At 36.4% G+C, this 14,485-nt stretch overlaps 2 protein-coding genes across 2 annotated transcripts; one reads left to right on the top strand and one right to left on the bottom strand.

The window, feature by feature from the left end:
- The first annotated feature begins 7,211 nt into the window (after positions 1-7,211).
- On the top strand, positions 7,212-10,780 carry LOC131006395 (BTB/POZ domain-containing protein At3g56230). The gene is made up of 4 exons (XM_057933561.1): positions 7,212-7,305; positions 8,793-8,969; positions 9,340-9,516; positions 10,268-10,780. The coding sequence occupies exons 2-4, from the start codon at positions 8,802-8,804 to the stop codon at positions 10,727-10,729; spliced, it is 807 nt and encodes a 268-aa protein (XP_057789544.1). The 5' UTR covers positions 7,212-7,305; positions 8,793-8,801; the 3' UTR covers positions 10,730-10,780.
- Positions 10,781-12,200: 1,420 nt separating this feature from the next.
- Positions 12,201-13,870, bottom strand: LOC131006396 (transcription factor SCREAM2-like). Its single transcript, XM_057933562.1, has 4 exons — positions 13,589-13,870; positions 12,901-13,023; positions 12,633-12,806; positions 12,201-12,499 (listed from the first exon to the last, which is right to left on the bottom strand). The coding sequence occupies exons 1-4, from the start codon at positions 13,664-13,666 to the stop codon at positions 12,410-12,412; spliced, it is 465 nt and encodes a 154-aa protein (XP_057789545.1). The 5' UTR covers positions 13,667-13,870; the 3' UTR covers positions 12,201-12,409.
- Positions 13,871-14,485: the final 615 nt, after the last annotated feature.

Genomic DNA, 14,485 nt, shown 5'->3' with positions numbered 1-14,485 from the left:
TTCGGGGGCAGCAACTTACCATTATTACTGTGAGAAAGAGAAACGCGCGCAACCAAAGCCAATTATTCCCAACTGAAAAACCGACTTCATTTTCGAGGATTTTATCTATTTTCCCTTCTCGTATTTGTACTGCGCAATTCAGTTATTTACCAATTTCAGAGTATTAGTAATCTTCTTTTATGTCAACGTATACTCTATTACGATATTGCTCAAGTTGATATTTTTGGATTAATCTATACTATATTTAAAAGTATTATTAATTTGAAACAAATTTTTAATTAGTTATAATATTGAATAGTTTTTACATAACCTCATTCATAAAATCAAGAAGATCAAAAAATTAAATTGCAGTCTTTTATTTCGTAAGAGTTCATTCATATTTTTAAATTACATTACTTATTTACTTTCAATTGTTTCTTTTATGTTTCATGGATTGTTATTATGTTTGATCCATTTATTTATTAAATATTTTCAATGCTTTCAATTGTTCAGTGGAAGCAATTTAAGCTTCACGCTAATTAGATTAGATAGAAGATTTTCTAGTTTAAAATGATTTGTTATTGATTGTTACGGTTCACAGATTATTCGCTTTAGAATTTTCATTACTATGAATTTCTATTGCCCAAATTATAGCTTATTGAATTTTATTGTGTGTCTAGGATTAGCGTAGTTATCGACATTTATATTGTTGGTTCACCTTAATAATTTTGTAATTAAGATCATTGTTTTGTTGGAATCTTAGGATTACAGCTTTTATTTATTTGCTTTATTTTACACGCTTTGGATAAGATGCGGAGTGACAGTTCAGAGTGTTTAGGATTTTATTGCCTTTTTTGTGTAATACGAATAAACGACTTACTTAGCTTTTCTTGAGAGTACTAATTGAATTAGCTTATTTTATTAGAATGACCTCGTATAATTGCAAGTCAATTCAATAAGTGTTTTGAGTTGAGTCAGTGAACACACTGTTTCAATGAAGAATAATTATATATATTTAATGTGTTATGATCTAGGCTTTGGATATTTACAATGAAAAACATCTACTCTAGGAAGTGCAAATATATTTTAAGTAAGAACTTAAAATTTTACAATGAATATATTGAGTTCCTTCTCGGACAATTGCTGAAAGATTAGCCACGAGAGTTAGAGTTTAAAGAGCTTAGCAATGTCAGAGATCCACCTCTACGCGTATCTTGATCTTCCATTGTATACATAGACAAGTGATTGAATAGAGCTGTTGGAGAGAGCTTTCTTTAATTTCAATCTGTTGTTCGTTGAAATATTTCCGTTTGAAACAAGGAAATGTCATGATAGCTGGATCTGCACATCCGTACTTTGATGTTGACATTCTGTAGACATCCTTGTACTTTCTTCCGAAAAAGTGGGATTCACATTAATTCGAGATCTGTAACATTAAATATCCAGAATGGCTTGATATGCTTTAAAGGTTGACTTTGCTTTGCTATTTCTATCAGTTCGCGTTTCAAACTTAGCGAAGTCTTCGTGCTAGAGGTATGACACGAACTTGATCAGCTTGGTCATCTGTTGATCCTTTAGACTGTGATATCTTCATCAGTATGGTTCTTCACAAAATTTCTCTAACTCATTTCTTCTTAGGCTTAGGTTTCAGCATACTGCAGTTTTAATTAGCTGAGAACTTTCTGATCCTTTAGTTAGGTTTTGATCATCATCAGGATTTGCATCGTTGGATTTGGGCATTAATTAATCAAAATATAGAATTTTTCATCAAGGAAGTTTAATTAATATTTAACTTATGAATTTACATGTGGCACAATATAATTCGTTGACAAATTTAATTTTCTACAATAATGATAATATTTTTATATATGACAACCACTCTCCTCTCTCTCTCTCTCTCTCTCTGCAACGCGCCTCTGGCGCCTCCGCCGCGGCCTCCCGCCTCTGCCGCCCAGCCGCACTGCCCCCTCTCTCTCCACCGCTTCCCCCTTCTCCCAGATCTATCTTTGCCGCGACTCGCCTCGCTGCGGCGCCTCTTCCTCCGTCAACGGCGTCGGCGATAGAGACACCCAATCCACCTGCAAAATCGAGCAAACGACACCTACAAAATTCGAGCAAAATCGAATTGCTCCATGTTGGCGGCTGTGGCGCCTCCTCCCCCGCGTCGCCGTACCTCGCCTCGTTGGTTCAGTGTTCGACAATTCAATGCTTGACGGTTCAGTGCTCGACACTTAGTTGCTCGACGCTCGACACCTGCGCCTTGCTCGACAGTTCAGTGCTCGACGCTCGACACCTCCGCCTCGCTCGACAGTTCAGTGCTCGATAGGTTATGCTCGACACTCGACACTTGAGTGCTTGACGCTTCAGTGTTGAGCAATGCGCGAATAACACATAAGGGTAAAAATGTCCTAAGTGGCTATAATTTGTCGTTGTAGTGGGCAAAATTCGTCAACATGACCCGTATCCAATCAGCACTCCAGGCTGGCTCAGCAAGCCAAGCAACCTGGTCAATCCAACCTAATTAATCTTTCAAGTTGGACCAATGAGCTAAACAGCCCGGTCAATCCAGCCCGACAAACTTCAAGTCCAACTTGTCTCAATAGTCCGGTTGGATAAATCGCACTTGGCACAAACCCATCAAGTTAGCTCGCCAATCTGGCACGACCCTAAGAGGCCCAGTCAGTCAAGCATATTGGTCCATCTAGCCCAAGAAGCTATAGATCAACTTGAATCGATAACCAGGCTGGAGGTATCACATCCGGCCCAAGGGTTACCGCTCACCTTGTTGACGAAGTCACATGACCTAGCCATCAACCCTAAAAAATATCTTTCGCCAAGCTGACATAGTCAAAGGATGAATCTTTATGATCCCGTCCAAATCGCAACAACTTGGAAGTGGAAAGCGTGGACGGATAAGGTCAGCTTGTAAAACCCTAGCGGCTGGCTGCCCTTTATATAGACAGACTGACTAGGTTACAAAGGACACGACGAAATCCTACTTGCTCTCTACTCTTTGAATTCTCTCTACTCCGCCGCCTAGCCAACCTGGCCTATCTCCGCCTCCCATATTCCATTATCACAACACATTGTCACCGTTTCCACCCTCCGACGCCGCTTACAGCCTGGAGTCACCGCATACTCCAGCCTGCCTTTCTCTCTATTTCAATTCGCTTTTCATTCTATTTTGCTATTCCGATACTGACCTGGGCGTCGGAGGCTCTACGGTCGGCACCCCCACCCGGTGCTCAACCTAGGGCTCTTACGTGTTCTTGTGTTGACAGGTTGCTAGTGCCCAATCTATCCGGACGTGCAGACGTCAACCTCAATTGTAGATTTTAGCCTCTACAATTTGGCGCCCACCGTGGGGCCCTAGCAATCAAGCGAATCAACGCACTTTCCGTAGACCCAGGACTACGACCGCCCACTACCTCTCCTTCTCGAATCAAGCAGCGAGCGACGCCGCCAACGCTGCCCCCATTCCTATTTTCTCTAATCGATCTCTGAACTCCGGCGACATCCCATGAAAAATCGAGCCACACCGAGATAAGATAATGCTCGAAGAGAAAGAGAGAGCCACCCCTTCCAGTTTCGGCCTCCGGCGAAATCGCCGCTCAGCCTCACCCCTCTCTCTCGACTCCCTCTCCATCTCAGTTACCACCGCCGTCAATCGAGCGACGACGCCAACTCCAAACCTCAGATCCCCAACTTTGAAACAACCAAACAAACTTCTTCTCCTTCGATTATCCGACGAAAGACGACGCCTCCGACCACCAGTCGCCCAACAGCCCCCAGGCTGCCTGAAAAACCCTAGGCGCACCTAACGCCGCCAAACTTCTCTCATGCTGGCCAAAACCCGAACCGCGCCGTCCGACCGTGAGAACGGCGGGGACGGTCGTCGACTGCTCGACGGGAAAGACGAAACGAGAGAGAGAGAGATCTAAGATGAAAAATGAAATATCCCCATTTTCTTTTCTTTTGGACCAGACGGAGAAACCAAGAAAGAGAACTCCTTTCCTTCAAATTTTCGAAACCAGGCTGAAGCAATTAGTTGTCTCGATAAATGAGCCAGGCTGCAGTAAATAGAACCATTTGCCTATTTTCGACTGAACAAATTTCGACTGGAGCAATCAGGTTGCGAATTTTGACTAAACAAAGTCAGGCTGGAGTTGAGACAAATTGCAAAATTGAATTCAATATATGGCATACAAGCTGGAGCAATGAAATATTTCAACAAATAAGCCAGGTTGGAGCAAAAATGTAAAGGGTCGAAACTCCAGACTGGAAGCAACTGAGTATTTCGACAAACCATCCAGGCTGGAGCAATTAAAAATTTGCCTATTTCAAAATAAGCCTGGTTGGAGTAAAACATGAAAAGGTTCGAAACTCCAAACTAGAAGCAGTTGAGTATTTCGACACACCAGCCAGGCTGGAGCAATTAAAAATTTGCCTATTTCAAAATTTCAAGCCAATAAATACTTACCTATTGAAAATTAAGGTTCGAAACTCCAAACTGGAAGCAGCCGAGTATTTCGACAAACCAGCCAGGCTGGAACAATTAAAGGCTGGAGCAGTTAAAAATTTGCCTATTTCAAAATTCCAAGCCGAAAGCTACTTACTTATTTCAAGTTATCAAGCTCCAAATTTCAAAAGAACAAGGGGAAAAGAAACCCCCAAGCTGGTGAAGCGCTCCAAAGCTCTACAAGCTGTATTTCAAAAAAAATAAACTTCAAGATTGATCAATCACTCCAAGCTTATGAAGTACCAAATCCCACGTTGGCAAACCGATCCAACTTGACTCACATATTTACAAGCTGGCATTTAAAAATCCGAACTTGTCCACGCCGTCTACTTTGAAAGACTGACGTGAAACATCATTTTGAAAGACTGACGTGAATTTTTCTACAAACCGATTGGTTATACCAACTGAGACAACCCGACGTTCCGAGACATTCACCTCTACGGAATAGCTATAATGACTCTCCAATTAGAAAATTCTAATTGTAGAGTGGGGGGCTAACTGTAGTGGGCAAAATTCGTCAACATGACCCGTATCCAATCAGCACTCCAGGCTGGCTCAGCAAGCCAAGCAACCTGGTCAATCCAACCCAATTAATCTTTCAAGTTGGACCAATGAGCTAAACAGCCCGGTCAATCCAGCCCGACAAACTTCAAGTCCAACTTGTCTCAATAGTCCGGTTGGATAAATCGCACTTGGCACAAACCCATCAAGTTAGCTCGCCAATCTGGCACGACCCTAAGAGGCCCAGTCAGTCAAGCATATTGGTCCATCTAGCCCAAGAAGCTATAGATCAACTTGAATCGATAACCAGGCTGGAGGTATCACATCCGGCCCAAGGGTTACCGCCCACCTTGTTGACGAAGTCACATGACCTAGCCATCAACCCTAAAAAATATCTTTCGCCAAGCTGACACAGTCAAAGGATGAATCTTTATGATCCCGTCCAAATCGCAACAACTTGGAAGTGAAAAGCGTGGACGGATAAGGTCAGCTTGTAAAACCCTAGCGGCTGGCTGCCCTTTATATAGACAGACTGACTAGGTTACAAAGGACACGACGAAATCCTACTTGCTCTCTACTCTTTGAATTCTCTCTATTCCGCCGCCTAGCCAACCTGGCCTATCTCCGCCTCCCATATTCCATTATCACAACACACTGTCACCGTTTCCACCCTCCGACGCCGCTTACAGCCTGGAGTCACCGCATACTCCAGCCTGCCTTTCTCTCTATTTCAATTCGCTTTTCATTCTATTTTGCTATTCCGATACTGACTTGGGCGTCGGAGGCTCTACGGTCGACACCCCCACCCGGTGCTCAACCTAGGGCTCTTACGTGTTCTTGTGTTGACAGGTTGCTAGTGCCCAATCTATCCGGACGTGCAGACGTCAACCTCAATTGTAGATTTTAGCCTCTACAGTCGTTTTGTAAATAGTGGGTATTTTTTATGATTTTTCTTTCAAAAAATCCATTTTGCCTCTATTTGTTATTTTTGTTAGTTTATTTATTTTTTACTTAATGAATTATCATTCTCTCCAAATTTAAGGCATGGTGGCAAAATCCTATATTTAGAAACTTGAGTTTATTAACTTGTTTTCTATAATTCGACCTTGTTTATGGTTGTATTCATTTTGATTCTTAGAACAATCTAGTGTGATAGATTCAAATTTATATATAAAGATGTTGATAAGACTCAAATCTGATACTCCCTCCGTCCCCCTTCAAATATCTCCTTTCTTTTGGACACGGAGATTAAAAAATATGTATAAAGTAGATAAAGTGAGTTGATGAAAATTATTTAAATATTAAGTATAGAAAGAGAGTGGATTGCCAAAAAAGGTATAGGACATTTGGAGTGGGACGTCCCATTATGGATAGTGAGACATTTGAAGTGGGACGGAGGGACTACTAAAAATACTTGATTCGTCCTCATAAAATGTATCTACTTTTAAATGACACGAGTTTTAATAAAGTAATTGAATGTATTGTGAGTGAAGTAAGGGTCTCATTTTATTGTGAGTGATAAACTTATCAACAATAAATTAGATATATTTTATGAGGACCGATGGAATATGAAATTATAGTTGCCTAGGATCTTAGTAGTATTTTTATTTTTTATTTTTTAGAGAGAAGGATCTAGTAGTATTAAAAAGATGTTATATATTGATGCTAAAATTAGTTTAGGAAACAATTAATGTAAAGTAATTCACACAGATGATAAAATCTACACTTACAACTAAATGTTCTATTAATGACATAAATTTTTGAAGTATTGTGATATTTATAAAGATCACTAAATAATATTGTGACATCTAGCTATGTGTGTCACAAAAATAAAAGCATGTCATAAAATTCAGTGATGTTTAAAGGTATATGATGTGTGTATTTTGATTGTTCATATTATTGAATTATTTTATATTTTATTGAAATTTAATATACACAAATAGGTGATTTTTGGTGCAAGAAATAAATTGAGATTGATGTCGATAGAGTCGAGTAGAAAGAAATAGAAAAGGAGATAATTTTTGGTGTAATTTGTGACGAACTTAAACGACCAAAGAAGTGACGAGCTTGGACTTAGAGTTTATTTGTTGTTTTATTCCTAACCCATTAATTTAGTGGGCTAGGAATTAAATTAATATTTTAGCCCATTAATTTCAGGTTTCGTAGAGATTGTTTGGGGGGGGGGGGGGGGGGGGGGGGGGGAGTTTTGTTATAAAAGGGACCTTTGGGGAAATTGACAATCTAAGGACGTGTAGGAGGGACTTTGGCGGCTGGATTGGAGTTTTGCGGCGGTAGTGAAGCTTTTGGTAGGAACACTGCATAAATTTATTTTCTTTTTACCGAAGACAATTTTCGTGGCATCCTCAATTCTCGACTTGGTGATAAATTTATATTTTATTTTAATTTATTAGATTATTAATTATGTTTACTTTGTTTGATTTTATTGTGTTTTATTCTAATAGGATGAGTAACTAATTTTTTTGATTCAGTGATAATAATGAAATACTAGTCCAAAATCTGTGAGACCTGACTATATGTTTAATTGATTTAATTAGATTTTGATTTATTTTCTGAGCAGAGTGCTTTAATTTGATTTTCTTGAGGTTGATCACTTTAGATTAACTCAGATTAATGTCAATTAGTTCCCCCAATCCGTATTTATTTGAATCGGGCTAATTAGTGATAAAGCCGAATAAATTGATAGACAAATTGTGTTTTAATAAGAGAAATAGTTAGGTCTGACGTCTACAACTAATTATTAATAAAATAAGTGAAATTGGGATACGTCCAATGCATTCATAGTATTCTGTAACTGGTTGAGACATAATCATAATTTTAGTAATTCACGAGTCCTATTACATTCGCTGACGCAGTAACCGAAGATGAGGTGCTACCTCAACTGAACACCATATATAAACGAAACCAAGTTAACCAACTCCTATTAAATAAGAAGCTTTTAAATGATTGATGATAATTATTTTGGCACTAATTTTGTAATAATTATTAGTTGGCCACAATTAAGTTAAGGATAATGAAATAGTTGGAGTAGTTTCCAAGACGTGCTTACCACATTTTTGCTATTTGCAACGTTGGAAAGTCTTTTTCTACTTCCTAACTTTTGTTCTCCAATATATATAATTAAGTAATATATATCTATCAGATTCTTGTTATTGTTTCTTCTTCAAACTCACTCAAAGCCAGGACAGCCGACCACATGACTCCATCTTAATTAGTTAAATGACAACTTTGCCCTCTCTCCTCCTTCCCAAATTTCATTATACAGTATTAATTTCATTTTTAAATAATAATCTGTTACATATTGTATGTATACAAAATGGTATCCTTAAAAGAAATTTGAACCTATATATATATGATATTGGCATAGACTTGATACAGCATGTTTGATAGGCAGATGAAACAGAAAGAAAACATCAGCAGCTAGGGTATTTGTGTCATTTCACAAGCTACCAAAAAGAATAAAAATTAGTTAGCTACAATATTAAGATAATCCGTTTTTTTTTTTTTTTTTGAGTAGATACCATATTAAGATAACCCTTATTATAATCAAAGTTTACCCAACGACAGAATGAAAGCAATTAGTGCTTCTCCTTTCCAACTCATTCTTTTTACAACCCCACAATTCTAAATTTAAAACTTACAAAACATAAAAAATAACAAACAATGCATAATATGAAGCACGTAATGAGTTGACACAAAGAAAGAATCCAATTTTTTTATTTTTACTTCTTCTTCTTCTTCTTCTTCTTTTGATCTCCATTGTTTATGAATCTAGAGAGAGAAAATGGACTGTTCCATTTGCACAGCGCTGCCTTACATTTTGAGGCCTCCAAGAAACACAATATGCGCAGCCTGCTACGAAGGAGCAAAAAGCATAATCTCGTTGACCAACAAACTTGAAAATGATAAACCCACCAACAATAATCTTCTTTCCTCATCAAATTCCAATAAGGTACCATTTTTTTTTTTTTGCTTTTTCTTAAGTTCAATTGTTTGTGATGCTCTGTTTCGACTCTGTGGACTAAGCCAAGTTTATCAGAATATTTATAGTTGATATAACATCAGATTGGTATTATAAGCTATCAAGTTGAAACTAGGGTGCATATGTTCAAATTATAAGGTAAATTTTAGGTACATTAAGCTCGCATTTTATTTCATCTTCAAGTGCAAAGAGATTATGTATTTAGATAGATAGAATTGATCCACAAATAAAACTGGATTACGTTATTTCAATCTTTACCTCTTATGCTGTGGACTCTGCATTGATTTTAGAAACATGAAATTTATAATGCATGATGATATATGGCAATTGATGTGGGTAGGGATTTGCAAATGCTCTGAAATGGGTGAAGGAGATGAAGGAAACGGAGGAGGAGCTAAATGAGAAGATCAGTTATTTAAGTGGATTTGCAGCCGCTTTGAGGGATCAAATCCACACTGATATTCAAATCATGCCCGGAAACAATGAGCCTCCTATACCCGCTCATAGAGCATTATTGGTGCGTAACAACCCTAATTTATCTGTGGTTCATCTCCGATGCTAATCTATACTTATTATAAAAGAGCATTGTTTCCTAACAAAATTTAATTTACCTATTATATCCCTCATATATATTTAATTTAACGTCAATTGTGTAATTTATACATATAATAAATCTAAAAAAATATGAAGGTTTATCTTTTATGTTTAATTAAGTAGTCATATCCATTAGGACTCTTTCATCACATGAAATTGCTATTTTTTTATTATGTAAATTTCATAATTTAGAATTAAAATACAAAGGATTATTTAATAGTTTTATTAGAAGTATAATTTTGTTAGAATTCTTGGAATTAAAATTAATTATGTAAAGATGAAATATAGAAAATAATCATGACGACAAAATTGGGTGTTGTTTAATTAATTAAAATTATTATTTATACTAAATTTAAGTGATCTTTTTTAAAAAAAATTATGAGTTCTATAACATGATATATACTTTACAAAAATATCCAATAATTGGTTCAAAAAATATATTAAGATGATAAATATTACTATAAAATAAAATGAAATATATATAAATTTATACTCATACAAAATTATCATTAAAATAATTCTCTTTTATGTGCGAGTGCATGTCATCTGTGCTAGAGTTTTAATACATAGTCGAACTCAAATTACCAACCATACACAAGAAATTAATATGCTTTAATTTTGTAACCATAAGAAGAGAAATTGGATTATATGTATATGTTATAATGAATGCACAGGCAGCGAGATCGGCAATATTTCGAAACGTGTTGGATTCGGACGAATGCAAAGCTCCGGCGAATGAAACGATAATGCTTGCTGAGCTGAATCACGAAGAAGTAGAATCCCTACTTGAGTTTTTGTACAGTGGAAGCCTTCCGAAAGAGAAGGTGGAGAAACATGTGTATTCGCTGTCGATTGCTGCAGACAAATACGAGATCCCATTCCTGCACAAGTTTTGCGAGGATCACATGCTTGCCTCTCTCAATTCATCCAACGCTCTCGATATCTTGGAGATATCCCACACTTGCTCCAACCAAAACCTAAGAGAAACAGCCCTCAACTTCATTGTTAGAAATATGGAAGATATAGTTTTCTCACCGCGCTTTGATGCCTTCGCGCTCAAGAATCCTCATCTAACTGTACACATCACCAGGGCATCCTTCATGGATATTCGAAATAGAAAGACTAGTGCTGTTTGACCTTTCATCCATCCACTTGCTACCTCTCTTAATTATTCTTTTTTCTCATTATTATTATATTCTTTTAATAATTGCAACATTAAATTTAAAGACGAAACTACGGTGTATTCGAATTTGAGACCTTTGATCTCAGGCATTAACCAATACTCTACCGCTAGTCCAATACACACTCGTTCAATTTATAGCTTGGTAAATAATACCTCTATCACAGAAAAATTTACCAAAAAGTGCTACATTCTTGGTGGACAGAGGTAGTATTATTTATCGTTTTAGTTTTTGTCTAGGCTAATTTTCCACATTTTAATTTTTTTTAAGTGAGCGCGTGTAAAATATGCATCACACCTTTCGTCCCATAGCACTGGGCACGCCCTATCGTTCCCACGTAGAGCCCGGTGTGCGCCAGTGCCGCATCGGTGCAGCTCGGCCAACCCCACTGGAGCTGCTCCTAGATATTTTTAGGCGAAATTTCAGATCGTACCACCCAAAGTGATGAAGAGCCCAATGGGCTTGAGCCGTTCCGTAAGTTTTGAACAATAATTGGCATTTCGAGGCTGATTGGATTTTATTATTTGCGGCTGATAAATTTTTTGGACGACCCAACCCAACCTGACTTTGATAAAAAAATCCGATGGCCTTGGCAGCTGGGCCAGTCCGAACCGGTGATTTTTTTGTGTGGAGGTGAGATTATTAATGCAGCAATTCTACCATCCTCTCTATTATAAGCCCTACATTTTGATCCAATCATCAAGTGTTTATATACAATATATATTATTGAGATTGATGCTGAATCTTGGTCGTGTACCGGATAAGTCTTTTTCTGTTGTGTTTTCTTTATCCTCCAGTTTCAAATTCTTTCTTCATGATATTATTATGAAAAGTTAAAAACTGATTGATATGAAAATAGGAAAAAAGCATATCTCACACATTCATGCATCTTTTGTTTTTCAAATAAAAATAAATGTGAATTAACATGAAACAACAATACCGGTACCCCCGTGGAGCTGGCCTTCATTAACCTTATCGAACAAAACACGAATTGCTTCTGCAATAGTAATTAATAAAACACTTATTATTCCTCTCTCAATTAATAAAAGACAAAAAAGCTGGAACAGCGTAACTTCTTGTTGAAGGTATAGTACCACAGCTATGCAGAAAAGATATATGCTTGGAATTTCCCACTTTCTTGGAGTTTTCAGGTTAATTACGAGTTATTCTTTCACGATTTTGTTAATAATACACAAAAATTATGTTAACTTATCATGACAATAATGTGACGAATCCGACAAATTTTGACAGAGGTGAAGCACTTCCCTCACCAAGACGATATGTATGTTAATTATTATACTAGATGTTTGTAAACTAGTGAAACCGTATCTTACTAGCAGAAATTATGAGGATTTTGAGCATGTTATATGTTGGGAAAACACAACAATTTACGAGGATCGGATGAAATCGTTACATATTCGCTAGATTTTTCTGGGGAATTGCGATTAATTTGCACCAAAATTTACAAAGCGATCTTTGATCACTTGTTTCTTTCAGATCCCACATTCATCAAACTTTGGCTTCCCAATCTACCCATAACCGGAAACGATAAATCCGGTGATTTCTTTTTTAACATGAAATTGGACAATAAACATATATTTATATATATATATATATTAGCTTAAACATTCTTGATTACTCAATACTTCCACTCCAATTCTTGATGGCATTTGTTATTGTTCGTTTCACCGTCTGTGCATCCATGCTCTCCTCGTCTTCCTCATTCTGTTATGTATTCAGTGTTATGTATAAGTATTTTTCTAGTAGTGACATATATCATTTGCAATACTAAGACCATAATTAAAAAAGGCCAAAATTAACTAGAAAAAAAGAGTTAAAAATGAATAAAATTTCTTACATCTCCTCCAAGAGCTTGCAAATGGAAGTTGTCTCCACAGGAAACCCTAGCTTCAAGAACATTAAGCCCCAACTCTTCAAATGTAGCCAGTATCGATACGAGCAGCCCCGGGCAGCTTCTTCCAGAATGTACATTTACTAAGAAACCCTTTTCTAGGGTTTCGACAGATACTCTCTGCAGATATGTATGTATGTATATACCAAGAATTATTAATTGTTGCATTACATTTGAATTTATACATATATATATGTGGGACAGGATGCATTACAGGCCACATATTCTGAGTGGTTGAACTCTCTGTAGTTGCTATTTCTTCATTCAATATTTCCACTTTGTGTTTCAACTCTTTGATATAGTTTGATGCGTCGAGAACGATTGATGTATCATTAATCTGCCAAGATGGAAACCCAAAGCCAATTACTATAACAAGAAAAATGCTTTGCTACAAGTGGGAAATATTCATCTCAATCACCAAACCTACCTATTTCAAGTTATTCATAATATTGGTTAATTTTATTTCTCATATTCCTATTGAATAAGAATAAAAATGGAAATCGGTTTATTGAAGCAAGTACGAACTAACTAAGAGAACATGTTGCTTAATGCATACCCTCAAATCCGTTAATTTTGTGTTACATATTAAAAATTGAGACTAAACCATTAATCTTTATACAATCTTGTGATGTAAACGAGAATTGATTTTGAAGAACACAAAAAGCATGTTACTTGAAGAAATTAAAGATTTAATTTTACATATATAGAACCTCTATCAAAAAGAATTTGAAAAAAAAAAAAACGAAATCTAATTAAGCATGATTGAATCAAAACACAAGAAGATCAGAAAATTAAGCAACAATTAAAATCGAAGAAACTAACACCTAAAAGTGATGCAAAAAATTGTCAAGGGACACTCCTTTTTAATAACCAATCAAAGCGAAAAAAGGCAGAGAATTTACGGCATGAGAGTGAGTGATGGAACGAAGAATTTGCAGCTTATCGTGAAGCGCATCTTTCTTGTGCTCTCGAGAAACCATTGCTGCAGCTTTGCAGTTTAGTATATTTCTTTATCTTTTTTTTTTTTCTTTCGTTTTTCTTTTTTTCCTCCAAAGGCTTTTTTTCTCTGGTATTTGTTATATATTTCCATTGCTTTGAGCGCGGCTGCTGCCCTTTAAAGAGAAGGATGCCCTCTCAAATCAATGTCATCTTTTGTTTGCTTCCCACATGACCACAGCCTCTCTTTCTCTCACCGAAACAAAGTATAAACATAAATTATAGTGTAATTCTATAGATTAATTATGTGTTTGTGTGCATGTGTAAAGGAATGTAAGATATAATTATTAACCAATTTATGCCGCTACTATATGATTATAACACGTAAAGGTTTTCTCTGCCAAGAAATCAGAGACCAAAGAAAATAATATACACACACACACACATATATATATATTTAAATATATAGATAGATATGTTTATGTGTTGTATTGTATGTGTGTATTCTCAACCTGTGAAATAAAACTTTGGTTTTACTATAATGTGGCAGTAATAGCAGCAGGAGTACAGCATGATTCTGCTATACTTTGATTGGCCCAATTTGTACACATGTGATTTCTGTATATGTCATGAGAAATCTACTGCCACTTTAGAAAGAGGAGGGACTAGGATTTTACATGTCACGTACACACACAGTCACAATTTTAATTTGTATTGTAATTTCATTTTCATTAGTAGTGAAAAAAAATTCTCGATCTATCCAATTTAAATTAATTGCAAACTTTATTATATATCTAGACATTATTTGTAGTTTTAAAATGTTACAATAATTTCGACTATAGAATTGCTAAATGAATTGTAAT

Source organism: Salvia miltiorrhiza, chromosome 1 (assembly GCF_028751815.1).
Source record: "Salvia miltiorrhiza cultivar Shanhuang (shh) chromosome 1, IMPLAD_Smil_shh, whole genome shotgun sequence".
NCBI classification, from domain to species: domain Eukaryota; kingdom Viridiplantae; phylum Streptophyta; class Magnoliopsida; order Lamiales; family Lamiaceae; genus Salvia; species Salvia miltiorrhiza.
This window is presented reverse-complemented; position numbering and strand designations above follow the sequence as displayed.